We start from the raw sequence: 27,412 nt of genomic DNA on the forward strand, positions 1-27,412 counted from the left end.
TTAGCTCATTCCTGTGATGGATGGAATATACTCTCATAATTACAGGAGCAACTATCAATCTGCCTCCCTCACCACAAAGGGAAGGCAAGCACCGCATCTTGCTCATCACTAGGTCCCTGTCCCCCAGAGCACACAACCTAGCATGAGGTAGGTGTTTAGGGTTTGTTGTGAAAAGAAGTTAACAGGTCAAGTGGCAACGAGAACCACAATATGGCTCATGCTACAGCCACAGAAGAGCTCTATCACAGACAAATGTGCCCTATCACAGAGCATTTCAAGCGCTTTGCCCTATGTCCAGTTTGGTTACAGAGCAAATGACTACCCCCTTCCTTTGCTTACCCAGTAAAGGACTATGAGCCCTTTATGCACTTGCATAAAAGCCACCACTTGAGTGAACAAGATTCAGGTAAGAAAGCAGCAGGAGATAAAGTTGGGGACAGACTCTGGAGACTGATTAGGAGATAAGCTGTAGGCCAAGGGCAACCATTGATGGCTTTTGAGTCAAGGGGTGACAAGGCCATGGCTGTGCTTTAGTAAGATCATTCGGACAACAGATGATGGGCTGGAGAGTGAAAGACAGGAAGAAGGTAAGGAGTTGGGTTAGAAAGAGGGTGAAATGACCTAGGCATGTAGTGAAACAGGCTGAAAAGAGAATGGCCAGCACTTGCAGAACAGTCCTGATGCAGGCAGGAAAATGAAGGAACAGGGAGGGAATACTAACAGCCACTTTTTATCTTTGCAATGCCTTGCAATTCTCAAAGTGCTTCATTTATAACTATGATTCTCAAATGGGACAGCACATTAAAATCATCTGGAAAGGCTTTAAAAAATACCAATGTCCAGGCCTTACACCCAAAACCAATTAAATCAGAATGTAACCTCCATTAGGGCAGGGATTTTACCTGTTTTGCTTGCCGTCTGTTTGAACAGTATCCAGCACATGCATGGTGCTCAGGAAACATTTACTGAATGAATAAATGAATGAATGAATGTATCATTATCACCTGAGATCCAAGGGACAATTCTGTTTAAAACTTATGGAGTAACCAGGCAATGTGAGTTACCATGGCAGCCCTGGGAAAAAAATACTACTAAGTTAGGCCCCTACTCTCAGGAGCTTACATTCTTTCCACAATAAGTAAAACTTTCTTATTTCCAGAGCACTATAATATACAACATGTATCTCAATAACAACTAGAGGTTACTCAATGTGAGGAAAAGGAAAAGAGAGGAGCTTTATTCAGTGGCTAATGAACTGACAAAAAGAAATTAAGGGTCATGGGCAGAGACTGGCTCAGACAGATTCCAATTCTTATGAGATTTTGAATCAATCATATTGTCAGGACTTGAGCATGGTGAGAAAACAGCCATATACTAACCAGCTTCCCTGCCCCAAATATTTGGGCAGAACCCAAATGCAAGTACATACCTACGTATTACTCTTTTCTGATAATTCCTTCAGTGTATCTGTTCTGGCTTGATGCAAAGTAAGACTTTGTTTTTATCTGAAAAAAACAGTGGCACATGTAAATGGATAAAACCTGTTGAGTCAGATGTCCAAGAAGCTACATAGATAAGGAACAAGGAGCCCTGAGTTCTTGAAAGAATCATACAAGTAGTATAAAATCACAGTATCTTAGAGTGTCCTTTATATCAACTCCCCTCTATCATATTGCCAACCAGCAGTCATCTGGCCTGGATATGAACTTTTCAATGATGGAAAACTCCTCACCCTCAGGACAGATCTGGGCAATTCTAGTTGCTACAGCAGTTCTTTATATCAAATTCAGAATCTGCCTGTTACCTATGGGTCCTAGTTCTGCCTTCTGGAATAGTACACCCCACAGCACACCTCATCTCTTTTCCATGGGGCACATTCCCCAGATCCATAAGGACAGTTTTGTTCTCCCTAAACTTCTCTTCTCCAGCATCACTCCCCTGAATCACTTTTTCTTGTGTTTATGACTTTCAGGGCCCCCAACGTTCCTAATCCCAAGGGCAAAGCAAGCAATGGCATCGATGTACTTGCTACAGATTCTGAGGAGGAGGCGGAGCCAGTGCAAGAGTTTGTCAAATGTGCCTACCTAAAGTGAAAGCACAAGTAATCTCAGCCTCTCTTCAGTCCTCAACCTCTATGCAGGATTTCTCAACAACACACTATTCGCATATTGGGCCAGATAATCCTTTTTTGTGGAGGGCTTTCCTGTGCATTGTACAATGTTGAGCAACATCCCTGGCCTCTGCCCACTAGATGCCAGTAGCACCTCCCCAGATGTGACATTAAAAATGTCTCCAAACTCAGGGGGCCTGGGTGGCTCAGTCGGTTAAGTGTCTGCCTTCAGCTCAGGTCATGATCCCAGGGTCCTGGGATCGAGTCCCACATTGGGCTCCCTGCTTAGCAGGGAGCCTGCTTCTCCCTCTGCCTGCTCTGCATGCCCTCCCCGCTGCTTGTGCTCTCTCTAACAAGTAAATAAATAATAAATAAATAAATAAATGAAATCTTTTTAAAAATTTAAAATTAAAAATAAAAATGTCTCCAAACTCTGTCAAATGTCCCAGGGTGGGGCAGGGGCAAAATCACCCTCACTTGAGAGCCACTGCTCTATCCAATGACTGTTCACCTGTCACTACTCAAATCTCTCTCCTCTGCTGGTTTAATGAGTAACTTTCCAGAAAGTCTACTTATGTATCAAAATGGCATTTGAAACTTTAAAAGTATTTATCATTTTGGAAACAACATGCATTGGTGAGGATGTGGAGAAAAAAGAACCCTCCTGCACTATTGGTGGAAATTAAAACTGGTGCAGCCGCTGTAGAAAACAGTATCGAAGTTTCTCAAAAAAATTAAAAATAGAATTGTCATATGATCCAGCAACTCCAATACTGGGTATTTATGCAAAGAATAGGAAAACATGAATTCAAAAAAATATATGCACCCCTATGTTTATTGCAGCATTATTTACAATAGCTAAATTATGGAAGCAACCCAAGTGTCCCTTGATAGATGAATGAATAAAGATGTGGTGTATACACACGCACACACACAATGGAATATTAGCTATTAAAAAAAGAATGAAATCTTGCCATTTGCAACAACATTGATGGTATTAGAGGGTATAATGCTAAGTGAAATAAATCAATCAGAGAAAGATAAGGGTTTTTTTTGCAACCTGAACATCTGAATTCAAGTAAAATATTCTGACAAGGGCTATGTGAGACAAGCCACGTATCTGATCACTCAGTAGATTAGAAGGACCCTCCTCACCACTATTTAAACAATTTAGGTATCTGGGAAGCCAGTGGAGGTGAGTGATTGCAAGAATGGTAGTTTAAGGATGAAAAGTTGGGAGGGAAGGCAAGAGAATGGAGAGTGAACCTCAGCTGAAAAGGGGCGGGGGGAGTACAGAGAGAAAGGTCTGCTTGAAATAAAGCCTGAAGATCTTACCTCCCACTTCATAGAGAGGCCATCAGCTTGCCCTCGGGGTCCTCAGCTCTTGGCCGAGGGAAGTGGGGGTGCCTAGATCTAAGACACCTGGCCCTTGTCTTCTCCCCCAGGCCTGACCATACATTCAGACTCTCAATAAACACTTACTACCAGACCTTGCACGGGGACCACATCTGGGAAAACACCACCGCACCCTCGGAATTTACAGGAGGAGACCAGCACTGGACAAGCCATCAGAGAAGCGGTGGCAGCGACAAAGGAGAATAGCAAGGGTCAGACACCCAATCTCCAGAAGCCCTCCGCCCCCCGGTCCAAAAGGCCAGGCCCCCATCGCCGCGTGTCGCCGGACCCCGGAGCCTGCCTCCATCGAGCCCGTCTCCCCAAGGTTGGTCCGGGTCTGGATGTCGCCAAACCCTATTCGGACCTACAGACCTCGCCGCAGTTGAACTTCACAGACGCTCCCTCCTTCCTCAGGGTTCGCCAACTCCACAAGCCTTACTGAGCCGCGCCAGACACCGTCCGCGAGGCCCTGCGCGCCCGTGACGTCATTGCCGAGCGCCTCTCGCACACCAAGAAGACTATGGCTCTGGCGCGGCCGCTGCGGCCGCTGTTGCTCGCGGTTCGGTTGCTTTTGGCGCCTCGACGGGACCTAGGGGTCCTTGGTCCCGACGAGCCCCTGCCCGTGGTGCGCATCCCGCGGGCTCTACAGCGGCGGCAGGAACAGCGGCAGAGCGGGCGACGGAGTTCCCCGCGGCTGGTGCTGGCGCGACCGGGCCCGCTGCTAATCTCAGCGCGGCGGCCGGAGTTGAACCAGCCGGCGCGCCTCACGCTGGGCCGTTGGGAGCGCGCGCCACTAGCTTCGCGTGGTTGGAAGAATCGGCGCTCCCGCAGAGACTACTTCTCTATCGAGCGTGCGCAACAGGAGGCACCATCGCTGCGGAACCCCCCATCCGAGGGCAGCTTCGCGGCTCTGGGTCTGGAACCCCGCGTGCTGCATGCACTACAGGAGGCTGCTCCTGATGTCGTTCGGCCTACAACCGTGCAGTCGAGCACCATCCCCCCGCTACTTCGCGGCCGCCACATCCTTTGCGCGGCGGAAACCGGCAGTGGCAAGACTCTTGGATACCTGCTACCTTTGCTTCAACGGCTCTTGGGCCGGCCAAGCCTGGACTCGCACAGTGTACCTGCCCCTCGAGGCCTGGTCCTTGTGCCTTCGCGAGAATTAGCCGAACAGGTGCGGGCCGTGGCCCAGCCCTTGGGCATCTCCTTGGGCCTCCAGGTGCGGGACCTAGGGGGAGGCCATGGCATGAGTAGGATCCGGCTGCAACTGTCCAAACAACCTCCAGTAGATGTACTAGTGGCCACTCCAGGAGCTCTGTGGAAGGCCCTGAAAGGTCAACTCATCAGCCTGAAGCAGCTCTCCTACTTGGTGTTGGATGAAGCAGACACACTATTGGATGAAAGCTTCCTAGAACTAGTGGACTATATCTTGGAGAAGAGCCATATAGCAGAAGGCCCCGCTGACTTAAAAGACCCCTTCAATCCCAAAACTCAATTAGTGCTGGTGGGGGCCACATTTCCAGAAGGTGTAGGCCAACTGCTAAGTAAACTTGCCAGCCCAGACTCTCTGACCACCATCACCAGCTCCAAGCTCCACTGCATCATGCCTCATGTTAGACAGACATTTATGAGGCTGAAGGGAGCAGAGAAGGTGACTGAGTTGGTGCAGATCCTCAAGCAACATGACAGATCACAAAGGACTGGCCCCTCGGGAACTGTTCTGGTGTTCTGTAATAGCTCCAGCACTGTGAACTGGCTGGGATATATTCTGGATGACCATAAAATCCAACACCTAAGGCTGCAGGGACAAATGCCAGCCTCAATGAGGGCAGGCATCTTCCAGTGCTTCCAGGAGGGCTCCCGAGACATACTCCTCTGCACAGACATAGCCTCTCGGGGCCTGGACAGCACCCATGTAGAGCTAGTTGTCAATTATGATTTCCCCCTCACCCTGCAAGACTACATCCACAGAGCAGGTAGGGTGGGCCGTGTAGGGAGCGAGGTGCCTGGCACCGTCATCAGCTTTGTGACCCATCCGTGGGATGTAAGCCTGGTTCAGAAGATTGAGCTGGCAGCTCGCCGGAGGAGAAGTCTTCCAGGACTAGGGTCCTCAGTAAGAGAGTCTTTGCCCCAGCAAATCTGATGGTAGCCGGCTTAAATGTGATGCCATTAACAGGAATCTTTCCCTTTGCCCTGGGTGGGTGAGCACACTTGTCGGTAGGATGCACTGGGCTGCCCAGTCACCTCCCTGAAGGCCTGGTGAGCTGCTGTCTGGCTTTCAAAGGTAGATTTGCCCAGCACTGGAGAATGAGCATGGTTCTTTGTGGTCTTTCACATGACTCCTGAAAAATAAAGTAGATTTTTTGGCTTTGTATTATGTCATAATTTCTAACAATAAATGATGTTTTTATGGGTCTAATAATAGTTAATACTGGGGTAGAATTCATTGGATTGTGAGAAGATTCACACTCCAAACAACACATCTGGGACCGAGGCTCTTTCCACTGCTGTTTTAGTTTTATTTTTATTATTGTTTAAAGATTTTATTCATTCATTTGAGAGAGAGCGAACACAAGTGGAGAGAGGGAGAAGCAGACTCCCCACTGAGCAGGGAGCCTGATAGAGGGCGTGATCCCAGGACCCAGAGATCATGACCCAAGCCGAAGGCAGACGCCCAACCGAGCCACCCAGTCAACCCATTCCATTGCTGTTTTAATTAGTAAACATTTAGATTTTATTTCTTGCCCCCAAAACATCCATTAAGCACCCCAGAGAAGGGAAAGGGGATATGAGTAGCAGATTTTCTTCACCAACAGTGCCCATGGCAAGCTTGGGCATTCTTGGTGAAATCTCTCTGGGAAGTACTGGCAGAAGAATAGAAGACAGGCTGACACAGAAGTAATGTTTGGTGTGCATTTCCAGGCTCTGCCTTCTTTCTCATCTCTTGTGGCAGGGGAAGAGAAAAGAGGATTATACTTTTTACAAAACCGGCAAAATAGGCATGTAGCATCCTCTCTTTCGTAGGTTCCATTTTCTGCAGCATTATATAAGCCTAAAGTAATGCACAGTTGAGAGTCAAATACTCCACAAAACAACTTAAAAATACTTGCACACTGAAAAGGATAAAGTTGCATAGAAAAGAAATGGGCCCAGGGCAATCTTTGCCAGGAGAGAATATTGCACTAAATGTACAATCATGGGGCGCCTGGGTGGCTCAGTCGTTAAGCGTCTGCCTTCGGCTCAGGTCATGATCCCAGGGTCCTGGGATCGAGCCCCGCATTGGGCTCCCTGCTCCGCGGGAAGCCTGCTTCTCCCTCTCCCACTCCCCCTGCTTGTGTTCCCTCTCTCACTGTGTCTCTCTGTCAAATAAATAAATAAAATCTTTAAAAAATAAAATAAATAAATAAATGTACAATCATATCTCTCTTTTTCATATGAGGAAGGTTGAGGCTCAGAGCGATAAAAGAACTTGCTCAAAATCATACACATAAGTATGACAGAATCTGGTCTGTCTACACCAAGGGTTGAGTTATTTACCAACTTTCAATATTGCCCACTTTGACTCAAAAGCAACCCGTTTTGGACAATAATTGGTTATTCTATCCATGGATCACTGTGGCAGAACTGTTAAAAATACAGATTCCAGGGACACCTGGCCGGCTCAGTCAGTAGAGCATGTGACCTCAATCTCTGGGTTGTAAATTCAAGCCCCATGAGGGGTAAAGAGATTACTTAAAAGTAAAATCATTAAAAAAAAAAAATTACAGATCCCTGAACTCACAACCATTTGTCTATGCTATTCTGCCTTCCCCAGAGACGCAGCCAGGTCCTGATAAGGTATCTAACCCCACCAGGTCAGAGTGATGTTCCCAGACAAACTCTCTGGAGCCTTGGAGAATCTAAGTAGTCTTCTGCTGGCCCACCTGCCAGAAAGAACCTCCTCCAGAGCTCTCCCCTTCACATTTTTCCTCCTAGCTCTCCCCAAGGGCAGTCTGCTCTAATCAGGCCTGACTTCGTGTGTCCTAACATGCACCACACTAATTCAAGCAACTCAGGAATAGAACATGATGTGGTTCTCAACCAGGGTTGCCCAACCTCTAAAATAGTAGTTCCGTCATTTTCTACCTCCAGAGCACATCGCCTTTGCCCCCAGGAAACAAGCATCCCATCTTCACATATTAAAGGTCAGCAACAGGGGGCTCCCTCCTAAGGAAGGTTCTCTCTCATTGCTAGGAAGTTCTTGGCTGCACTATATCCAAGGCTGCCCCAAATATGGTTCCTTCCTGTGGGCCTGATCAGGCTAAGGGCAGAGTTTTCTATTTCCTCCTCCTCGGAGTAGGACCCAATCAGCTTTAGTAACGTCTCTTCACAGTTTGACTGTTTTTCACCGGCACTTTTGCTGAGCCCCCACTTCATCCTTTCATAGTGGTAGGATTGTTATTACAGTATTTGCCTTTTGGGGGAGAGATGAAAGTAATGATTAAGTTGTCATTTTGTATTATGTCATTTTGTCATGAATTTGTTTTGAATTTTATACTAAAATGGGCCCACCATTCCCACTGTGTGAAGCCATTCAGGACCCTCATTTTGCCTTGGAGCACCTTTAACATCTCTCCCAGTGTTACTCTGAGATGTGATGAGCTTGTCCTCACATTCCTATCAGGTATAAATCCAGAGCCCAACATGAAGCTCTACCATTGAGCAGAACATCTCTTCACTACTTATGCAACTTTGCATAGGTTTTTTGACTCCCCCAGTTGTAAAAACGTGAGGGTTCTATGAATTTATATTTGGGGCAGGACAAGTTCAAGAAGAGCTTGTCTTGGGCGCCTGGGTGGCTCAGTTGGTTAAGCGGCTGCTTTCGGCTCAGGTCATGATCCTGGAGTCCCTGGATCGAGTCCCGCATCGGGCTCCCTGCTCGGCGGGGAACCTGCTTCTCCCTCTGACCCTCCCCCCTCTCATGTGCTCTCTCTCATTCTCTCTGTCTCAAATAAATAAATAAAATCTTTAAAAAAATAAAAAAAGAAGAGCTTGTCTTTGCTTTTATTCTTCCCAGCTGGAATGTCTTCCCTCTCCTCTCCACAGGTCCAAATCTAACTTATCCTTCAGACCCACTGCCAAGGAGCCTTCTACACAGATCTCTGCCTCTCCAGCTGTTGAATACTTAGGGACAGTGCCATACAACGTAGCTGTCTCTTGGGTTAATCTTGCCTCTCAAGCCAATCGCAGAATGTGGGTTTCTCTTGCCCTCTTTTGGTCCCTGGGGCTGTGAGAGCCCACAGGTATGCTCCCCAGGGAGTGGCTACTTCACTAGGGCTGGCTGGGGAGAGAAGTGTGAGGGCCCAGGCAGGGTGCTTCTCTGCCTCCACCCTGCTCTCCTCCACAAAACCCTGAGAGCCTGCCCCTCAAGTCACAGGTTCCTTATGTGACCTCACTGGGTAGTGATGACCTCACAGGCCTTCTCACAGTTTCCATGGCAGGGTAACTACGCAAACGTGGCGCTCTCGGGGAAACTTTCCTACCAGTTCTCTACCAGATACCAATCTGTTTGGTTGCCTGAGAGAGAATGTCTGACCGGATCTTCTATATTCATTCTAACTTGTCCTCTGTGCCCTGGGAGGGCAGCACAGCAGGTAGGCCTAGGCCAGGCATCTGTCCAAGAGTCACTGGTGTACACACAACTCCACCTGGCGGCCACATGTTCCTTTGGGGCTTCCCCACCGCACCTCAGAACGTAACCAGCTGTAAGTAGAACAAGTGGCCTGGGGCCCCCTCAGGGACTTACGGTGTCCCTGCTCCCTGCTGAGGACAAGTGAAAGGACATCCCTGGGCAACTATTCAGAAAGCTTCTAATCTTTATAAATGCAGCCTTCCCTTTTGGGCTACAAGCTACTTTTCCATTCTGACCCTTTCCTGATTGGCCCCTTAGGGAAAGTCGAGCGAATTTTTGTTGGCAAGTGATAAATGGAGCAGTTGGAGGAAGAACTGTTGAGGGCTATTCATGAACCTCCCCTTCAAACCCAGGCACCTTCACCGTGCTGTCGGGTAGACACACACATGGGTCCCCTCAGAAACACCCCCAGACTGAGCTGCTGAATACTGGGGAAAGGTGGTGTCATATCGATGGGAAGAACAGAAGAGCCAAGGAGAGTGATGAGTGACAAGACTAGAGGGCTGACGAAATGGCGTCCTAGGAGGTTGGGTGGACGTGAGCCTAGACTTGCTACCCAGAATCTGGCTCTGAAGCTCCTGCTCACTCTGCCTCTGTATTTGGCCTTTTCCTAATCTAGGTCAAAGTATCAGAGGGCTAGAGATCAGTGTGGTTGAAAGAGGCAGTGTGAATGGGGCCCAAGAGGAGTTGCCAAGGTGGGAGGGGTTCTTAGCCCATTTATATTATTTTTTTCAACAACTGAAAGGTATTTCCATTAAAGCCTCAGAAGGGACAGACCTTAAGAAATGCTCTTTCTGCTGTGGAAGGGAGACATGGAAGGGATCCTGGCTGCAACTGTTTTCAGGTTCTACGGTTTCCTCTGAGAATGGGGGACAGATTTCCAGGTCTCCTGCTGCTGCCCTAAGCTCCACAGAATCGCTTTTGCAGCCATATTCCTTCTCTAGGGGACTCATAGAGGTGATGGGCCAAGTCTGTGTTTTGGATACCAAGCAGATTAAAGGGCTTCAGCCAGAAACAGGGAGAGACATGAGAGGGGAGGTCCTGGCAAGTCACTGTATACAGCAGAAATGACTGATGAGATCTGATTTTCTTTCCAGCAGCAGTACCTCCCACTTCTCCTCCTACACCTGGTCACTACCATGTCCTCTACCGAGGGTGTGGAGAAACCCAGGTGGGCTGGCATGGGGAGACATACTGCCTGGTTGGTGGTTACCGGACCTATGGGGATGCTCCTGTGGCCACCCCAGCAAAGGCGGAAGCAGAGAAACCAATTCCCAGCCGGGCTCCCAAGAGACATCAAGCTTTCGCAGAGTCGGATAAAGACCTAGGTTGCTCCAGCCCCAAAATTCGGCGATTGCAGCATGGTGGCAGGAGGCTGACCCCACAGAAGCTTGCTGGCTGAGCCACTCTACAGAGAAGGCAAACGTTTAACCGCCTAAGATAGCTAATGCCTCTTCCTGCACTGACCCCCTTTGCCCACCACTGGAGGTTAGAACCTGAGCCGTTCTGTCTGAGCCTTCGTCGGCCAGGAGCCTCCTTCCATACTAACTGGCCATGGGCAAGGAGCCTTAGAAACCGAGACTTGAAACGAAAGGCTGCTCTGAACATCCCAGGGTGGAAACTGGCCTGGAAGAAAACCTGATGTTTCTCTGCTCAATACTCTAGAGTCCCTTCTTGAGAAGAAGAAAGAAAAGTCTGACTCTTTGAGCCAAGGAGGATCCAGGAGCAGAGAGAGGGTTCATAGTAGTCTCAGCAGGGGCCCATCTATCAGATAGACTCCTGCCCCGAGTCATTGCCAGCAGCCATCAACACAAACCAAGAAGAGCTGGGCTTTTTGAAACTGAAAAAAGCAATTTGTGTCTACCCAGGGAGCCTCTTGTCTGGAGTGCCAGGAGGCAGAATAAAGAGACCCAGGAAGATCCGCTCCCCAGTGCAGGAAGAAAATGGAGAGAGTTGGGCGGCACCACCACTGAGGCTCACGTGCTCCTTCATTCCCATCCCTTTCTGGCCCCAGTGGGATTTCTTACTGTTCAATAAAATGATTTTGTCTAACATATTTGACTTGAAATCCAGCTTGTCCAAGGCCGGGCCCCAAACCTCCTTGTTCCCTGAAAGTACATTACCACATGGGGAACCTGGTGCTCTGAGACCTGCCTCCAAAAAAGACCCCTGAGTGCAGCTTCTAACTGTGTGGCTCTCACAGTGACACCTGTACAAATCGGGGCAGGACCCGGGCAGGTTCTTTAAGAAATGCAGAGCCTGGGGCGCCTGGGTGGCTCAGTTGGTTAAGCGACTGCCTTCGGCTCAGGTCATGATCCCGGAGTCCTGGGATCGAGTCCCGCGTCGGGCTCCCTGCTCAGCGGGGGGTCTGCTTCTCCCTCTGACCCTCTTCCCTCTCGTGCTCTGTCTCTCATTCTCTCTCTCGCAAATAAATAAAATCTTAAAAAAAAAATAAAAGAAATGCAGAGCCTGATGAGAACTTCCCTCTGTGTGTGCACATGTGCGTGCATGTGTGTGTGTGTGTGTGTGTGTCTAAGATGAGAGGCAGGCCTGAGAAGACATTCTGTCAATCCACCCATCTCTATCCATTTACTCCACAAAATTTTTTTAAGGATTTTATTTATTTGACAGCGAGAGAGGGAACACAAGCAGGGGCAGTGGGAGAGGGAGAAGCAGGCTTCCTGCCCCACCCAGCAGGGAGCCTGATGCGGGGCTCGATCCCAGGACCCTGGGATCAGGACCTGAGCCGAAGGCAGACGCTTAATGACTGAGACACCCAGGTGCCCCTACTCCATAAATATTTATTGAGCACCTGCTGGTTGCTTGGGCTATATTAGTGAACAAGATGATTGAAGCCCCTCTCCTCATAGCACCCAGAAACTAAAGGAAGAGATAAGTAAAAGATATAATTTCAACTAGTTATAAGTGCAATAAAGAAAAGTAAGATGGGATAAAAGGATAGAGGGATGGGGGGGTGCTAGGTTCCACAAAGTAGTCAGGGGAGGCTTCTCTGAGGAGGCAACATCTCAGTGAAGGGGTGAAGGAATCCTGTGTAGAGTTGGAGGGAGACAATTCCTGGAGGAGGAAATGGCAGGAGCAAAGACCCTGAGGCAGGAATGAGGCTGGCCTGTTGTGGGACCAACAGAAAGGCTTGTGGCCAGAGAGAAAAGAGAAGAATGAAAGATGTGGTTGGAGAAGCAGGCATGGGCCAGACCACAGCAGGCCTTGTCGGCCATGGTGAGGAATGTGGATCTTAAGTGTGATGGGAAAGTCATGGGAAGAAGTTGAGCAGGGTAGTGAAATGATCAGACATAGATGCTAAAAAGATCATTCTGACTACCGTGTGCCATGGCAGTGGGGTACTGGCTGTTACCCATGGAATGTCTCTCTCAGCAGTTAAGGGGACAGTTGGTCCTAGGGAGTGGGGGTGGGGGAATATCAGCAGAGAAGAAAGCGGACAGGGTATGTGTGGCCCTGTGTGCCAGGCCCACGTGCCTTAGCTTCCCAGATCCAAAGTGGGCACTGTCAGCAGCTTGTAGCTCTCAGGCCCAGGTGAAGCCACTCACCCTGTGGACAGCACGCTCACCCCCAAGGGCCACACCAGCAAGAGTGTTTCTCCTCTTCTGGCACCCCAAAGGCCAGGAAAGGTCCTGATAACTTAAGAAGTTTCCCTAACCTGGGTTAGAGGAAGGAGGCACAGGCCCTGGGGAGTTCCCACTGTGAGTCTCAGTTAACCCACAAAGCACAGCTAATGCCTCTTCCTGCAGCGACTCCCACTACCCACTGCTGGAGATTAGAACCCCGTGTTGCTCTCTGAAACTTGGTGTGACCAAGTTTCCAAGTGGGAAATACAAGTGACAGAGGAACCTGTTAAATGACACCATGGGATGCAATCAGCAAGTTCTAAGACAATTCCAAAACTCTAAAGGACAAAGGACATGATTTTTTCAACAAACAAATTGCAAGGAAGGAAGGAAGAGGAACCCAAGCATTAAGAGATATAACAACCAAATGCAATGTGGGTGGCCTTATCTACATTATAATCAAAACAATTATTTAAAAATTAGTCCCAGGGCACCTGGGTGGCTCAGATGGTTGAGCATCTGCCTTTAGCTCAGGTCATGATCCCAGGGTCCTGGGATCGAGCCCCACATCTGGGGTCCTGGCTCAGTGGGGAGCCTGCTTCTCCCTCTCCCTCTCCCTCTCCATCTCTCCCTGCTCATGCTTTCTCTCTCTCTCTGTATCTCTGTGTCTCAAATGAATAAATAAAATCTTTAAAAAAATTAATAAAATAAAAAAATAAAAATTAGGCAATCAGGGAAATTTGAACATAATAGATAATTTATGATATTAAGGAAGTATTGTGACTCTCTTAGGTGCCATAATGGTTTGGTAGTTGTCTTTTAAAAAGAGCCGTTATCTTTTAGAGATGCAAACTTAAATATGGATGGAATAAATGTTTGATTTGCCTTAAAATATTCTGTAGAAGGTATAAATGAGTAAGGTATAAATGAAACAAGATGGGCCATCCACAATTGTTGAAGCTGGATGACTGGTACATAGGGGTTCAATATACTCTTCTACTTTTTCATGTTTGAAATTACCCTAATAAGTTAAAAGAGATTTTTTTTTAAAGCTTCTCAGGTGCAGCCTGATGTTCATCAGCCAGATTTGGAATCAGTGAGGACGCGGGGTGAAGGGGGGTTGGCTTCATAGCATAAATTAGCAGGTGGGAGCCACGGCAGCCAGGCAGAGGAGGGCAGCCCTCCTGCATGAACACAGGAAGCATGGAGGGTTCTGAGGCAGGGTATGCTGTGTACAGCATGTTGTTGCTGGTCTGACAGGCCTCAGAGATAAGCAGGCTAGGTTGAGCAAAGGGACAGCAAGTCTGAACTTGAGGCTAACTGAAAAAAATCCCATATGCCACATCATAGATGTTTGTTTGGTCAGAGCCAGTTCCCAGCACTTGGTGTGCACACAGCCCACTCTTCCAGATGCTTCTGTCAGTAGATGTGGTAGATAACTGCTGGAAACTTGTCCAGCCCTTCACAGCATACCCCCGCACGGGGCCAGCTCCAGGGGGTGATCAGTGGGGAACGCCTAAACAAACAGAGGATGTAAGGGACTCGAAGCCTCTCCTGGTGAGAAAAGCAGCAGCTGAAAGTCAAGAAGTCCATGGAACCCCAATCTCACTTGGCCCCGAGGGCATGTGCAGCTGCTGGCCTCCCTACCCTTTCTTCCCCTTCAGCCAGGCTCATGGAGGGTTCCGTCCTCGGGCCAGGAGGCTATTCTCTCTGCCATCACTGGTTTCCCCAAATGGCTGCCTTATGTCCCATGAAGCCACACTGAAGACAGGGCCAGGCCAGTCCAACTTTGGTGAGCCTGGCAGTGGTGAACAGGAAGTGGGTGGCATGTGCAGAAGCAGACAGGACAGACCTTACCAAATGGCTGGTAGTCATTCTCCAAAGTTCTCTCCCCACATGGGCCTGGAGCACCCACAGAGAGCGAGCCCAGAGAGATAAAAACTCTTGAGTAGCTCTGGCCTGGGGTCCCAGAGAGCCCTGGACATCAGGAAGCTAAGTACATTCCTCCACCACAAACTCAGTCCCATTGTCCTCACAAGTTGCCCCCAAATTTATGAATTCCCTCTGCCCAGTGTTCAGGGAGGCCTCCAGACAGAGGGGTACAGAGACCAAGAAAGGGCATCTGTTAGCTGGGGCAACTGCTTCATACCCGCAGTGGTCCGCGATGGAGAACAGAATCAGAAAGCTCAAAGCTGAAAAAATCTAGGAGTAAGGGAATTTTGGTTTCAAATTCCAGCTCCACCTGTCAGTTTCACCAAGATGAACCTCAATTTTCTCACCTAGAAAATGAGGTTGGTAAAAACCTACCTTGTGGGCTATCATTAAGATCAATCGGACTACGATGCATGAGACTGGTAGCACAGCTCTGGACACACAGTAGCTTTGGCTGCTCTGGCACGTTGTCCCTGTTGTCACATGCCCTTGCTCCATGAAGGAAGGAAAGGCAGCAGTCTGCTGAGCTCCAAGTCGACTCGCTCTTCAAGGAATGTTGGTTGAGCCTTTGCTGTGCTCAGGTCTGGCACTAGAGGCCAGAATATGGTGGTCATGGCCTCACTGAGTTCACTTGCCAACTTCGGCAGGGCCAGCGACTGCAGGCTGCTGTGAGGAGGATACGGACAAAGGCCAGGAGGAGGAGGACGGAAAGGTTCCAGCAAACCTGAACCTGAGCAATCGGAGAGGCTCATCCACGCTCCTGTTTTTAAAGAGAGTAAGTTACTGAAGAGGGTTTGGATTTGTCAGGTTCTCCATGATATGCCCCCTCTCCAGGCGACTGAATATCACAGTTCAGAAGGTGCCATCTGAATCTCAGGGACTCCCTATAGGATCTTCCTCAGTCGAACTCCTATAGCCCCTGCCCCTCCAGCCTCCCCCCAGCTGATGGCAAGACCTCAAGAACATGGGACGGCATGCAAACCAACCTCAGGACGGGAGTCCCAAGCCCTGTGGGCTTCACCCCTAAATGACCGAAATATCTGGTCCCAGGAAACAGCCCCGTCAGACACTTAAAGCCTGCCAGACACCACGGTGCCTTTGCTCTGGGGACCCTGTGTACTGGATCCTCCATACTGCCTGAAATCAGGCTGAGTCTGGCTGCAAGAGACCCAAGATGGACAGGAAGGCGGTCAAGGACGTGGAAGACAAAGGTGGGAATAGGGAGAAGGCCGGCTGGAAACGGGAGACAGAGAGGCACTCGTGCTTACCTAGCAAAGTGGATGGTGACTGCCTTTTGAAGGAAAATGTGCTACCTGTTGGCCACTTCTGGAAGGGTAGCCTTAGCTTTGTGATTAGAGGATGTGTGTCCGTGGTGGCCAGGCTGTCTTCTGGCCAGAGAGACTGTTGTGACTTGGGAATTAGGCTCTGTCATCGTGGCAGCAGAACCAGCGTAACACCCAGAAAGAAGTAGGGGCAGTATGAGTCTCCAGGTGCAAGCAGCCCTGAATGAGGACGAACATCACCCGGGCAATCCTGGATACTGAGGAAGCCCCTGCCTCTGCCCCACTCCTGTGTCCTGAGCATGTGAAGTGGCCTGTCACTCAGTCTGACAGCCTTCTTCCCTGCATATTCTTGTAATACACTGGAGATCAGTGGTGTTAGGTCAGCTCTGCCACGAAAGTAAGCTTGGACCCAGGAGAAGCCTGTTTCTACCACTGCATCCTCTGCAGGTCTTGATTTAGGTAAACACTACATAGGTGAGGAATTAGAAGAGAGGGTGCTTACTCACATACCCCTTTGCCTACACTGGCCCTGCCTCAGCAGCCCCATGAGTGGGAGGCTAAGGGAACAGCACGTACAAGGCCCCGTGGTAGTAGGCCGCAAAGCAAGAAGGCAACAACAGGGTTTATGCCATTTGCTGAGACTAGAGAGGCCAGCCAAATAAAAGAATTTGGTACATGAGTATGGTAATGGCTTTTTCCTAAAAGCAAAAATCCTCTCCAGATTTTTTTTGGTTAGTAAAAACAGGCACTAATGTAGGTCTTTTGTAAAAGCAAGGTGGCATGATGCAAACTTTCCAAAACCTGGGGTACTCATCGCTTTACGCCATTCTGACTTATGAAAGGCTTCATGGGGAAGTTCTGACTTCAGCTAGTGGGGAAACCTGTATCCTAAGAGCAACAGGAAGGAACAGAAGAACTTTAGGCAAGAGGATGATAGATTCTTCTCAAAGAGAGATAGGTCTGGCAGTTCATTTGGGGAATGGACTGGAAGTGGGGAGACCAGGAGGAGGTGAGAGATGAAAGTGACCGGTACTGGGGAAGAGTTAGTGGGAATGGAGAAGACACCCCTGGGAGATGTTTGGGGGTTGAACCAGAATGATCTGGAGATGCTGTTAAAAGGGAGAAGGGGGCAGAGGGGAGGAGACGTCACAGATGACATTCAGGTCAGCTCTGGAGCCAGACCCTGGGCTTCCCCCGTTTCCTCTTGTGTCCACTGCCAGCAAGCACCTGGATAATTTCTCATAGCCCCTCCTCCCAAATTGTCCAGGTCTGTCCACAGATACTGGAGTCTTCTGAAGGACAAGGAAGGGAGGGAGAGAGAGAGGGAGGGAGGGAGGGAGGGAGGGAGGAAGGACGGAAGGAAGGAAGGAAGGAAGGAAGGAAGGAAGGAAGGAAGGAAGGAAGGAAGGAAGGGGGAGGGAGGGGGGAGGGGAGGAAGGAAGGAATGGGACAAGGAGGCTTCACTAGTGTGTGTTTATTTCCCCCTGCACAGGACAGGGCAGAGAGATGGCCTCGGGAGAGGTAAAAAGGAGAATAGTCCACTCACTCGGTTGGCTAAAACCTGCTTGCTACTTGAGTATGAGTGTTTACATGTCCCTGCGTGTATAAGGGTCTAGGTCTGTCTGTATTTCTGTGATTGGCTTTGTATGGTCACCTCAAGGCCATGACTAGCAATGCTAGTTAGTTTAAGGACTGAAGTTGAACATTACTGAGAATTATTCTGCCTGGCTGATCTTCTACAGAGATGGTGCCCACTTTCTCTGGTTCACCACTGCCTGCCTGTGCTGGGCTAGAGTTTCCTCCAAGTCTTGGGGTGTAAGACATCTGGCCCCTGGAGAAAAGCTAACAAACCTCAAAAAACTAAACTCTCGGGGCGCCTGGGTGGCTCAGTCGTTGGGCATCTGCCTTCGGCTCAGGTCATGATCCCAGGGTCCTGGGATCGAGCCCCACATCCGGCTCCCTGCTCGGCGGGAAGCCTGCTTCTCTCTCTCCCACTCCCCCTGCTTGTGTTCCCTGTCTCACTGTGTCTCTCTCTGTCAAATAAATAAATAAAATCTTTAAAAAAACAAAACTAAACTAAACTCTCCCTTCTTATTTCTCTGTCAGCAGCTGCTGTTTATCCTGGATTTCCTCCCTACCTCTTCAATTGTTTATACTCCCTACTTCCTGGGGGGCTATTAACAGTGGAATAGAGAAGTTGTTTATTCCCCAAACCAACATTTTTATCTTGGAGACCAGATAACCAAGAGTTTCTCCTCCGCTTCCCCACTTGCTGGCTTCATGAGTGGGTGTGGGGCTGCTGGGGGTAGGGGGAGAAAGGAGAGAGCCAGGTCTGAGTTTGGGTTCCCCAGCTACCCAGGGCAAGGACATACCCTAGGGGACGCACACTCTGCAGTGGGGCTGCCCAGACAACCCTCCAGTTGCAGTAGTCAGAGAACAGACCCACCCTGAGCACAGTGCCACTGGTTTGCCCTTCACCCCTGCCTGCCTGCACCGGGCACCAGCATATGCACAATCACTCAAATACACCCAAGCTGGCAGTTTTTTGCTCATTTCCTTTCTAGGGTGGTTTCTAAGGTCTCCAGTCTTCAGACTTGGTCACTACCCCTGCACTGGTCACTCCTGCCACCTGGAAAAGGTCCCAAAGGTCAAGCAGCTCCAAAGGGTGCCAAGGTTCACAGTAGGACCTTGAGAGGCTGGGGAGGAAGGAGTTTGAGCAGAGACCATGAAGCATCTCAGTGGCAGAGCTTCTGGGAAAAGATGCATTCTGGGTGTGTGTGTGTGTGTGTGTGTGTGTGTGTGTGTGTGTGTAGGGAGGTGGTTCTTGGAGGAGTAAACTAGGGTGATGAGGGTGGGGCCTTCAGAGGAAGAACGCAACTCAGCCTAGAGATTTCTGGGAGAGCTAGAGCCACAGGAGCTAGAAGATAAGGCGGATGTAGCCTCAGAACCCAGATGCCAGGCCTTTTCCTTAGGAGCCACACTTCTGACTTCAATGAAGACAGAGCTTCCACACTTAGGTAGGTGGGATCCTGATCAACAGCTCAGCCAGCAGTTCTGGGAGGAATGTTGCTGGGATGGGGGGGAAAGGTACTCTGCTGCCCTAAAAATTACTTAATTTCCTTCCACTCAAACAGCTTACTGAGTTCCTGCTCTGTTCAGTAAGCCATCCCTGACCCTCCCCAGAAGGTTGCTCAGTTCACATCCCCAAAATCCCTCCTTTCAGACCCAGTGTAGCATCTGCTGAGGAGGGACCTCTTTCCTGAGACTGACGGGAAGACGGGGAGGGGCGCCCCTGACAGTTCCCAGTTCAGGCTTGAGTCCCCCAGGGGATGGACAAGTAGGCAAGGAAGTAAGGTAGGGGAGAGAGAGGTCAGGGGCAAAGGGCCTCTTCCTGAATGCAAAGTCCACCAGGTTAACCCCTCATTTCCAGAAACTCTCGGCTCCCGACCCCACCCTCGCTGTGGCTCAGCCCAGGAATCCGAAAGCTCAGAGTACTGTGGCCAGAGACATTTGCATGTAGCCCTCAGGGTGGCTGGTGCAGGATGCAGGCAAACTGGGGACGTGATGTGGTTGACAGAGGCCTCAGGGCCGCGGGCTACTCTCTGGGAGGAGCACCCCAAGCCTTCTCTCTTGCAGAGCAAGGTTAGAGGAAGCAGCAGAGCAACCTGGGTCAGTCCCTCGGAACACTGGGGATGAGGAGAGAGGCGACAGCAGAGAGAGCCCGCCCAGAGGGTGGTGTCCTGTAGGCTGGGGGCGGGGACGGGGACAGGGGCGGGGACGGGGGGCGGGAGGAGGCGGAGCGCGTGCCTAGGCGGAGAGCCCAGGTCCAGGGTCTTGCGAGTCCGTTCTCCCCTTGCCAGACCGCGCCGCCGCGTGGTCCGAGTCGACGCTCTAAACTTTATCGTCGCTCTGTGCCCCTCGCCATCCATCTCAGGCTCCAGACACCGGCCCCTGCCTGCCTGTCCTGCCCTGCGCAGCATGCAGCCCCTGGGCCTCGAGAGTACCCCCGCCATCCGCCGGCGACCGCTGCTGCGTCTCCTGCTCCTGCTGTCTCTGCTGCTGCCGCGGCCGATAACCCATGCCCAGACCACACAGGGAACCCCCAGCTCCCGGACCCCGCCGGCCACCCCCAGCTCCCGGACCCCGCCGGCCACCCCCAGCGCCCCAAGTCTGCGGGAGCGCGCGCGGGCCCTGATGCGGGACTTCCGTCTCGTGGACGGGTGCGTAGGTGCGGTGTGGGGGCGCGTGGAGACTGAGCCCACCCCAGAGCGGGGAAGGAGTTCTCAGCGTGCAGGGCTAGTGAGGAAGCTCCCTCATACCACTCCTGGATGCACTCTCCCATCATCCATGGGCGCCTTTTCCCTTCCTCTGTCATTGCGCCCCTGCTGGGAAGCCCCCAGCCTAGTGCTCAAGGGGTCCTAGTATAGTATGTGTGACAGTGTGGTGGGGGGGGGGGCATCCCCCCCACCAACGTTGGCTCATGTCCCGCTTGATCCCAAGGCTTAAGGAGCCCACCCATTTGCCCCTGACCGGATCTTGCCTTGCCCACCCTCCAGCCACAACGACATGCCCATTGTGCTGAGGCAGTTTTACCGCAACGGGCTACAGGATGTCAATCTGCGCAATTTCAGCCGTGGCCAGACCAGCCTGGACAGGCTTAGAGACGGTCTCGTGGGCGCCCAGGTACCACACTGACGCACAGCATGGTTGGGAGGGAGTGTGGGGGCCCCAGAGACCACAGGTTAATCACATGGGAACTCAGTTACCTTACAGCCCCCCAAAATGCTACAACATGGATGCTGGGGGCTGCAGGGGTCACAGCGAGCTAGTTTGGTGGGCATCCAAGTACTACAGAATAAGCAGTGCATTACAAGTGGCCATTTTTGCTGTGTGGGCTGTGAAGGGGAGAAGCCCATGGAGCTCCAAAGCAACCCCTGCCCAAGCCAACCCATGGACTTCCCCCAGTTCTGGTCAGCCTACGTCCCATGCCAGACCCAGGAACGGGATGCCCTGCGCCTCACCCTGGAGCAAATCGACCTCATCCGCCGCATGTGCGCCTCCTATTCTGAGTTGGAGCTTGTGACTTCAGTTAAAGGTAGGCAGACGGGTGGGGGTTGTTAGGGACTTGTTTGAATACTCCAGCCTCTGAAAGTGATCACCTGACCTACCTGCCCCCAGCTCTGAACAACACCCGGAAGCTGGCTTGCCTCATTGGTGTGGAGGGTGGCCACTCGCTGGACAGCAGCCTTTCCATCTTGCGTACCTTCTATGTGCTGGGTGTGCGCTACCTGACACTCACTCACACCTGCAACACGCCCTGGTGAGCATAGTGCAAATGGTATGCGGCCACTGACGCAGGCATCTGCCCAAGATCACACTGGGGCTCAGACCAAGCTTTACCCCTGGGATCTGGCACTGACCCTGGAGTGGGGAGGAGGGCAGGGGTTCCCAGAGCAAGACTGGATTCCCAGTAGGGACTGCCTCGTGCCAGGCACAGCCCAACTTGGGTCTCTGCTCTTGCTCCAGGGGGTTGCTGGTATAGAGGATTCAATAGGCTCTTGTAGCCAAGTCATGGCCACCATTCAGACTGCCTCCTGGTCATCCTGCAGGGCAGAGAGCTCAGCTAAAGGCATCCATTCCTTCCACAACAATGTCAGTGGGCTGACCAGCTTCGGTGAGGTGAGGACCCTAGTTCCCTACCCTGTCCCCCATGAATGTGCATGTCCCACCAGTTCCCTACAGAAAAATGCATGGGCATGTGCACCCCTGATGCCCTTTCCCCAACCTGTCCCTGCAGAAGGTGGTGGTGGAAATGAACCGCTTGGGCATGATGGTAGATTTGTCGCATGTCTCAGACGCTGTGGCTCGGCGAGCCTTGGAAGTGTCACAGGCACCTGTGATCTTTTCCCACTCAGCTGCCCGAGGTGTATGCAAGAATGCCAGGAACGTTCCTGATGATATCCTGCAGCTTCTGGTGAGAGACTGCCCTGGCCCTCAAACCTCAAGCTAGAGGCTTAAACCAGGAGCCCTTGAGCCTGAGCCCCTGTTCCCTCATCTTCCTCAAACCCTACACTGAACATCTGCCCCACAAACCCACAGTCCACAGCCCCTGAATTCTTGAACTCAGGTGTGGGGGTTCTAAGTGGCAAATGCTCCAAGACATTTCCATCCCAACAAGAGCTGAGACACCTCCATTCACACAAACCTAGAGGTGAAGTCTCCTCTGAACTCAAAGCCAGAGATGAACATCTTCCTCACAGGAGCCTAGAGGCAGGTAGTTGTGCTGGGGTCGAAGCTGAATGTCCATTTGTCCGCCCCTGCAGAAGAAGAATGGAGGCATCGTGATGGTGTCTTTGTCAGCGGGGGTGCTGCCGTGCAACCTGTTAGCCAACGTGTCCACTGTGGCAGGTAAGCCCTGCCTGGGCTCTCTGAATAACTCTGATTTGGACCTGAAGCCTTGGGTGGAGGGCCTCAGTACAGCCCCAGTGGTCTGACCCATTCTCGGCTGTAGACAGCTCCTAAAAACTCAGTGATGGATGGTATAAAGCACCTTGGTGCCATGTGGAACTGAAGACACAGAGTTGGTAACTACGATACTCATGGGCATAAGGGAGGCAGTCAGACATAGAGCCCAGGTGCCAACCATCTGTGCCTCTGCAGGGGCTCCCAGAGCTCCCTACCCCTGCCTCTGACCAAGACCTGGGCAACCCCTTAAGTCTCTGTGGTCTTTGTCAGTTGTATTCTTTGTCTCTTGCTCATCCTCCACACCCATGGAAAGGAGACCCCATGGTTCTCAAGGAGACTGGAGGCAGGGTGATCCTGGATGAGAAATGGCCCAAATGGGTTCCACTCCAAATCTAAATTCCAGTCTAGAGTCAACTGGGATCAGCTTCCTCAAGTTGGTACACTGGGTGCCAGGAACTGGCCTGTGTGGCCTACGGGCTGCAAGAAGGGGAATCAGTAGAGTGCAGTCCCCAACCCCCCTGCCCTGGAAGTCCCACACTGCTGACTCTCTATCCCCCAGATCACTTTGACTACATCAGGGCAGTCATTGGATCCAAGTTCATTGGGATTGGCGGAGACTATGATGGGGCCAGACGGTAAGCGCTTCTCTACAGCTTGTCTGGGGCTGGCTGTGCCACAGTAGGGCCTTGACAGTCCCTATGCCCACGACACCGTGGTCCTCATAGCCTTTAGGCCCACCTCGTATCTCTCCACACCCAGAGTCTGTTTCCTGGGCCCTTCTGTTTGTCTGTGACCCCTTGGCCCCACTCTAGGTCATCATCATCATCATCTGCCCAGCAGATGCACCCACCCTTAGTGCCAGTAGACCTATTGCTTCTTTTTTTAAGTTTTATTTATTTAACTAATCTTTACACCCAGTATGGGGCTTCAACTCACAATACCGAGATCAAGAGTCACATGCTCTTCCGACCAAGCCAGCCAGGGTGCCCCTGACCCACTGCTTCCGAGCAGACTCTTAAGCAAGGTCTGGTGTGAACTGACCCTTTCCTCTGCCTGCAGCTGGGTCTGTGCCTACAGGAGGTCAACCCAGTTCTTAAAAAGCTTTTCTTCTTTTTATAAATGGAGGGAAACTTTGTATTCAGTGAAAGGCATAGATCTTTTTGTGTTTTTTTTAAATAGGCTCCATGCCCAGTGTGGAGCCCAAAATGGGGCTTGAACTCATGACCCTGAGATGGAGACCTGAGCTGATATCAAGAGTGGGATGCTTAACTGACTGAGCCACTGAGGTGTCCCAGCATAGATCTTAACAGTACAATTCAATGAGTTTTTATGAATATCCAAAGTGGTTAAGAGCTTCCTTTTGCAGGATAAAGAGCAGGTGTGAATCACTTACCCTCTCCAAGTCTCCCTTTCCCATATCTGACCAGAGCTGGGGTTCAGGAGACCTGGATACATGGGGCTGTGGTTCTGAGTCATGAACAGGGAACAGGGCTGAGTTTCCACAGCTGGCTGGCTCGCGGCCACACAGGTTCCCTCAGGGGCTGGAGGACGTGTCCACGTACCCGGTTCTGATAGAGGAGTTGCTGAGTCGTGGCTGGAGTGAGGAAGAGCTCCAGGGTGTCCTTCGCGGAAACCTGCTGCGGGTCTTCGGACAGGTGGAACAGGTATGCTGGCCTGGGCAAAAGAGTAGCACATGGGCCTGAGCAAGTGTGTTGGAGTTGCTCTGGGAGCTGCTGACCCCTGACTGCTACTTCCAGGTACGGGAGGCAAGTAAGGGGCAAAGCCCCCTGGAGGATGAGTTCCCGGATGAGCAGCTGGGCAGTTCTTGCCGCTCTGTTCTCTCACGTCTGCATCAGACACAGTACCTGGCTCCAGACCAGAAACTAACTTCAGCGCATTGGACACCTAAGTGGTCACTTAAACAATCATTGTCAAAATCTCCCCCCAACATGGCTCCAGGCCTCACAGTTATTGCTGCCTGTTTAGTCCTCATTCTGTGGTTCTGGTGACCCAGTTCATCCTACCAGATGTTACTGTGGCAGCCACAGACACCCCACAATGTTCCCCCATCATGCAGGCACAAATATTTCCTGAAAATAAATGTTTTACACATGGAACCAGGCATGAGTGTCCTTCTCTGTGGCAGGGTCTGGTGGCACAGGCTCCCAACTCTGGTGCTTGGTGGGGGGCCCTGCAGTTCAGCCACCAGTTACTCAAGTAAGACCTGAGTCTCACTAGCAGGAGCGGAGAAGACCCTGATGGTTGGGCTCAGCACTGGAAGAAGACAGTGGATTGGGGCGCCTGGGTGGCTCAGTCATTAAGCATCTGCATTCGGCTCAGGTCATGATCCCAGGGTCCTGGGATCGAGCCCCGCATCGGGCTCCCTGCTCAGCGGGTAGCCTGCTTCTCCCTCTCCCACTCCCCTGCTTGTGTTCCCTCTCTCGCTCTGTCTCTGTCAAATAAATAAAATCTTAAAAAAAAAAAAAAAAAGACGACGACGACGACACTGGGTAGCTCCAGCTGTGGGAGAGTGGATCTTCTTCTGGGTTGCCTCTCAATAGCTCACCTCGGTCCACATCCTGACTCACTGACCACCACCTGGGGATCCTGAAGGGAACTCTGGTTCAGATTCCCAAGAAGGGAACCTGCCTGGATCACAAATGATCTTTGTTCCTATTTGGACAGAGCCCAGAATGCCAGGCTACATGATGAGCCATGGGCCTCCAATGACTGAACTTCCCTGGATGTGGACCCACCCCCTCCCCTGCCTCGCAGGGACTTCCTCTCTGAGAGGCACAAGCTACTTAGAAACTCATACTGTCTTATCCCCAGGCCAGTAATGGTAATAGCAACTGCCTTAATAATAGCCAAAATTAAGAGTTAATGCTAATAATGACAGCAAATAATAATAAATAACATATGATAATACATAATGGCTAATAAAAATAACAGTTAATACTAATGGTCTGTGCATACCCCGTGACTGAGTAATTTCACCCCAGGTATATATCCAACAGGAATGCATACACAGGCTTTCCAAAAGGCACATGAAATATTTAAAGCAGCACTCTTCATAATAACCCCAAACTGTGTAGTTCAAAGACTGGGTGGCTCAGTCAGTTGAGCGTCTGACTCTTGATTTTGTCTCAGGTCATGATCTCGGGGTCGTGAGATAGAGCTGGGGGTCAGGCTCAGCACTGGATGTGGAGCCTGCTTGAGGCCTGCTTGACATTCTCTCTCCCTCTCCCTCTGTGCCCACCCCCCACTCGCATGCACATGCTTCTCTCTCTAAAAAAAAAATTAAATTAAATTAAAATCACATTAATTTGAGGAACAACTGACAACTGAATTTTATTGGAAACAATGGAAATCTATACACACTGGAATATATTTAGTCTGATGAATGAAAGTAACTACCAGTGTTCCATTCTGTGCACAGTGAAAATATTCTTCAAAAATGAAGTAAAAGTAATACATTTTCAGGCCAACACAAGCAGACTGAGAAAGTGAAAATATACAAATCACCTAATGAAAATACCAATTATTATGGGAAAAGTGCATATCAAATAGAAATTAAGGATATCATAGATGCCTGAATTTCACATTTGAAGTGAAGGTATGAAAATTTAAACAGGGTGCCTGGGTGGCTCAGCTGGTTAAGTGACTGCCTTCGGCTCAGGTCATGATCCTGGAGTCCCGGGATCGAGTCCCGCATTGGGCTCCCTGCTCAGTGGGGAGTCTGCTTCTCCCTCTGACCCTCCCCCCTCTCATGCTCTCTCTATCTCATTCTCTCAAATAAATAAATAAAATCTTTAAAAAAAAAAAGAAAATTCAAACAAAGTGTCTTCAGATTTTGAATTCTTAATTGGAGAAAAGTTATGTTCTGTGAATACATATGATTTGTCAAAAACAGCCATGGACTTGACTCTTACATATTCTGAAATTTTAAGTCCTGTAGAAATTCCAACTAAAATAGTTTTAAGGGGTGCCTGGGTGGCTCAGTCGTTAGGCGTCTGCCTTCGGCTCAGGTCATGATCCCAGGGTCCTGGGATCGAGTCCCGCATCGGGCTCCCTGCTCAGTGCAGAGACTGATTCTCCTCCCTCTGCCATTCCCTCTGCTTGTGCTCTTCTATCTCTCTGTCAAATAAATAAATAAAATCTTTAAAAAAAAATTGATTAACGATTTTTGCTTAGTGGAATTTTATGCAAATTTGGACATGGCCTTGAAAAAAATTTTAACTATACCAGTCACGATGGCATCCTATAAAAGGAGTTTCATAAGCTGCAGTTACTTAAAAATTATTTAAGATTCTCATTTGGTAAAGAGAAATTGACAAACATTCAATCTCTCATAAAAAATGAGCTAAGCAAAGAAGTAGATTTTGAAAATATTATTTATGAGATGTTCATTGTCACTTACTATCAGCGAAATGCAAATGAAAACCACAATGAGATATCGCCTCACATCTGTCAGAATGGCTAAAACCAACAACACAAGAAACAACACATGTTGGCAAGGATGTGGAGAAAAAGGAACACTTGTATACTGTTGGTAGGAATGCAAGCTTGTACAGCCACTTTGGAAAATAGAATGGAGTTCCTCAAAAAGTTAAAAATAGAACTATCATACAGAGCCAGCAACGGCACTACTGGGTTATTTACCCAAAGAATACAAAAACACTTAATTCAAAGGGATACATACACCCCCATGTTTATAGCAGCATTATTTACAAAAGAGCCAAATTATGGAAGCAGGCCAAGTGTCCATCGAGTGATGAATGGATAAAGAAGACGAGATATATATACATACAATAGAATATTATTCAGCTATAAAAAAAGAATGAAATCTTGCCATTTGCAATGACATGGCTGGAGCTAGAGAGCATAATGCTAAGCAAAATAGTCAGAGAAAGACAAATACCATAAGATTTCACCTGTGTGGAATTTAAGAAACAAAACAAAGGGAAAAAAG

General features: G+C 50.0%; 4 protein-coding genes and 1 long non-coding RNA gene across 9 annotated transcripts in view; 3 read left to right on the forward strand and 2 right to left on the reverse strand.

Annotated features, from left to right (window-relative positions):
* Positions 1-4,011, reverse strand: part of DUS2 (dihydrouridine synthase 2) — a 51,072-nt gene extending 47,061 nt beyond the window's left edge. For 2 of the 5 annotated variants that reach the window (XM_064580709.1, XM_045890870.3), the window contains exons 1-3: positions 3,878-4,011; positions 1,430-1,505; positions 903-965 (exon numbers count right to left, since the gene is read on the reverse strand). In XM_064580709.1, coding sequence (XP_064436779.1) covers positions 903-942 — 40 coding nt within the window. In that variant the 5' untranslated portion in view covers positions 943-965; positions 1,430-1,505; positions 3,878-4,011. Of the gene's footprint in view, positions 1-902; positions 966-1,429; positions 1,506-3,445; positions 3,544-3,877 lie in introns of those variants that run through there. The other 3 variants (XM_045890873.3, XM_064580710.1, XM_045890875.3) reach the window with 3 other exon arrangements.
* A 14-nt stretch (positions 4,012-4,025) lies between these two features.
* On the forward strand, positions 4,026-5,877 carry DDX28 (DEAD-box helicase 28). The gene has a single exon (XM_045890869.3). The coding sequence runs from the start codon at positions 4,026-4,028 to the stop codon at positions 5,646-5,648; it is 1,623 nt and encodes a 540-aa protein (XP_045746825.1). The 3' UTR covers positions 5,649-5,877.
* A 3,194-nt stretch (positions 5,878-9,071) lies between these two features.
* DPEP2NB (DPEP2 neighbor) lies at positions 9,072-10,578 on the forward strand. Its single transcript, XM_045890310.2, has 2 exons — positions 9,072-9,138; positions 10,274-10,578. Exons 1-2 carry the CDS (start codon positions 9,072-9,074, stop codon positions 10,576-10,578), a joined length of 372 nt encoding a protein of 123 aa, XP_045746266.1.
* Positions 10,579-15,087: 4,509 nt separating this feature from the next.
* LOC135362777 (uncharacterized) lies at positions 15,088-24,119 on the reverse strand. Its single transcript, XR_010407974.1, has 3 exons — positions 24,003-24,119; positions 22,181-22,292; positions 15,088-15,452 (listed from the first exon to the last, which is right to left on the reverse strand). It is a non-coding gene; the product is annotated as an uncharacterized LOC135362777 (long non-coding RNA).
* On the forward strand, positions 18,898-24,546 carry LOC123854953 (dipeptidase 2). The gene is made up of 11 exons (XM_045890311.3): positions 18,898-18,992; positions 19,910-20,195; positions 20,532-20,658; positions 20,941-21,070; positions 21,154-21,295; positions 21,585-21,654; positions 21,773-21,949; positions 22,299-22,383; positions 23,000-23,075; positions 23,969-24,104; positions 24,198-24,546. Exons 1-11 carry the CDS (start codon positions 18,968-18,970, stop codon positions 24,447-24,449), a joined length of 1,506 nt encoding a protein of 501 aa, XP_045746267.3. The 5' UTR covers positions 18,898-18,967; the 3' UTR covers positions 24,450-24,546.
* Positions 24,547-27,412: the final 2,866 nt, after the last annotated feature.

Source organism: Mirounga angustirostris, unplaced genomic scaffold (genome assembly GCF_029215605.1).
Source record: "Mirounga angustirostris isolate CCGP_5_RB_7025 unplaced genomic scaffold, mMirAng1.0.hap1 SCAF_16, whole genome shotgun sequence".
NCBI lineage: Eukaryota > Metazoa > Chordata > Mammalia > Carnivora > Phocidae > Mirounga > Mirounga angustirostris.

What these genes read in the sequence shown, in the direction of transcription:
- DDX28 (XM_045890869.3), top strand. Translation starts at nt 4,026, where the DNA reads ATGGCTCTGGCGCGGCCGCTGCGGCCGCTGTTGCTCGCGGTTCGGTTG.
- DPEP2NB (XM_045890310.2), top strand. Translation starts at nt 9,072, where the DNA reads ATGTCTGACCGGATCTTCTATATTCATTCTAACTTGTCCTCTGTGCCC. An exon ending in CTGGGAGGGCAGCACAGCAG is followed by an intron (nt 9,139 to 10,273) that starts GTAGGCCTAGGC and finishes TTTTCTTTCCAG; the next exon opens with CAGCAGTACCTCCCACTTCT.
- LOC123854953 (XM_045890311.3), top strand. Translation starts at nt 18,968, where the DNA reads ATGAAGACAGAGCTTCCACACTTAG. An exon ending in ACGGTCTCGTGGGCGCCCAG is followed by an intron (nt 20,659 to 20,940) that starts GTACCACACTGA and finishes GACTTCCCCCAG; the next exon opens with TTCTGGTCAGCCTACGTCCC. An exon ending in TCTTCGGACAGGTGGAACAG is followed by an intron (nt 24,105 to 24,197) that starts GTATGCTGGCCT and finishes TGCTACTTCCAG; the next exon opens with GTACGGGAGGCAAGTAAGGG.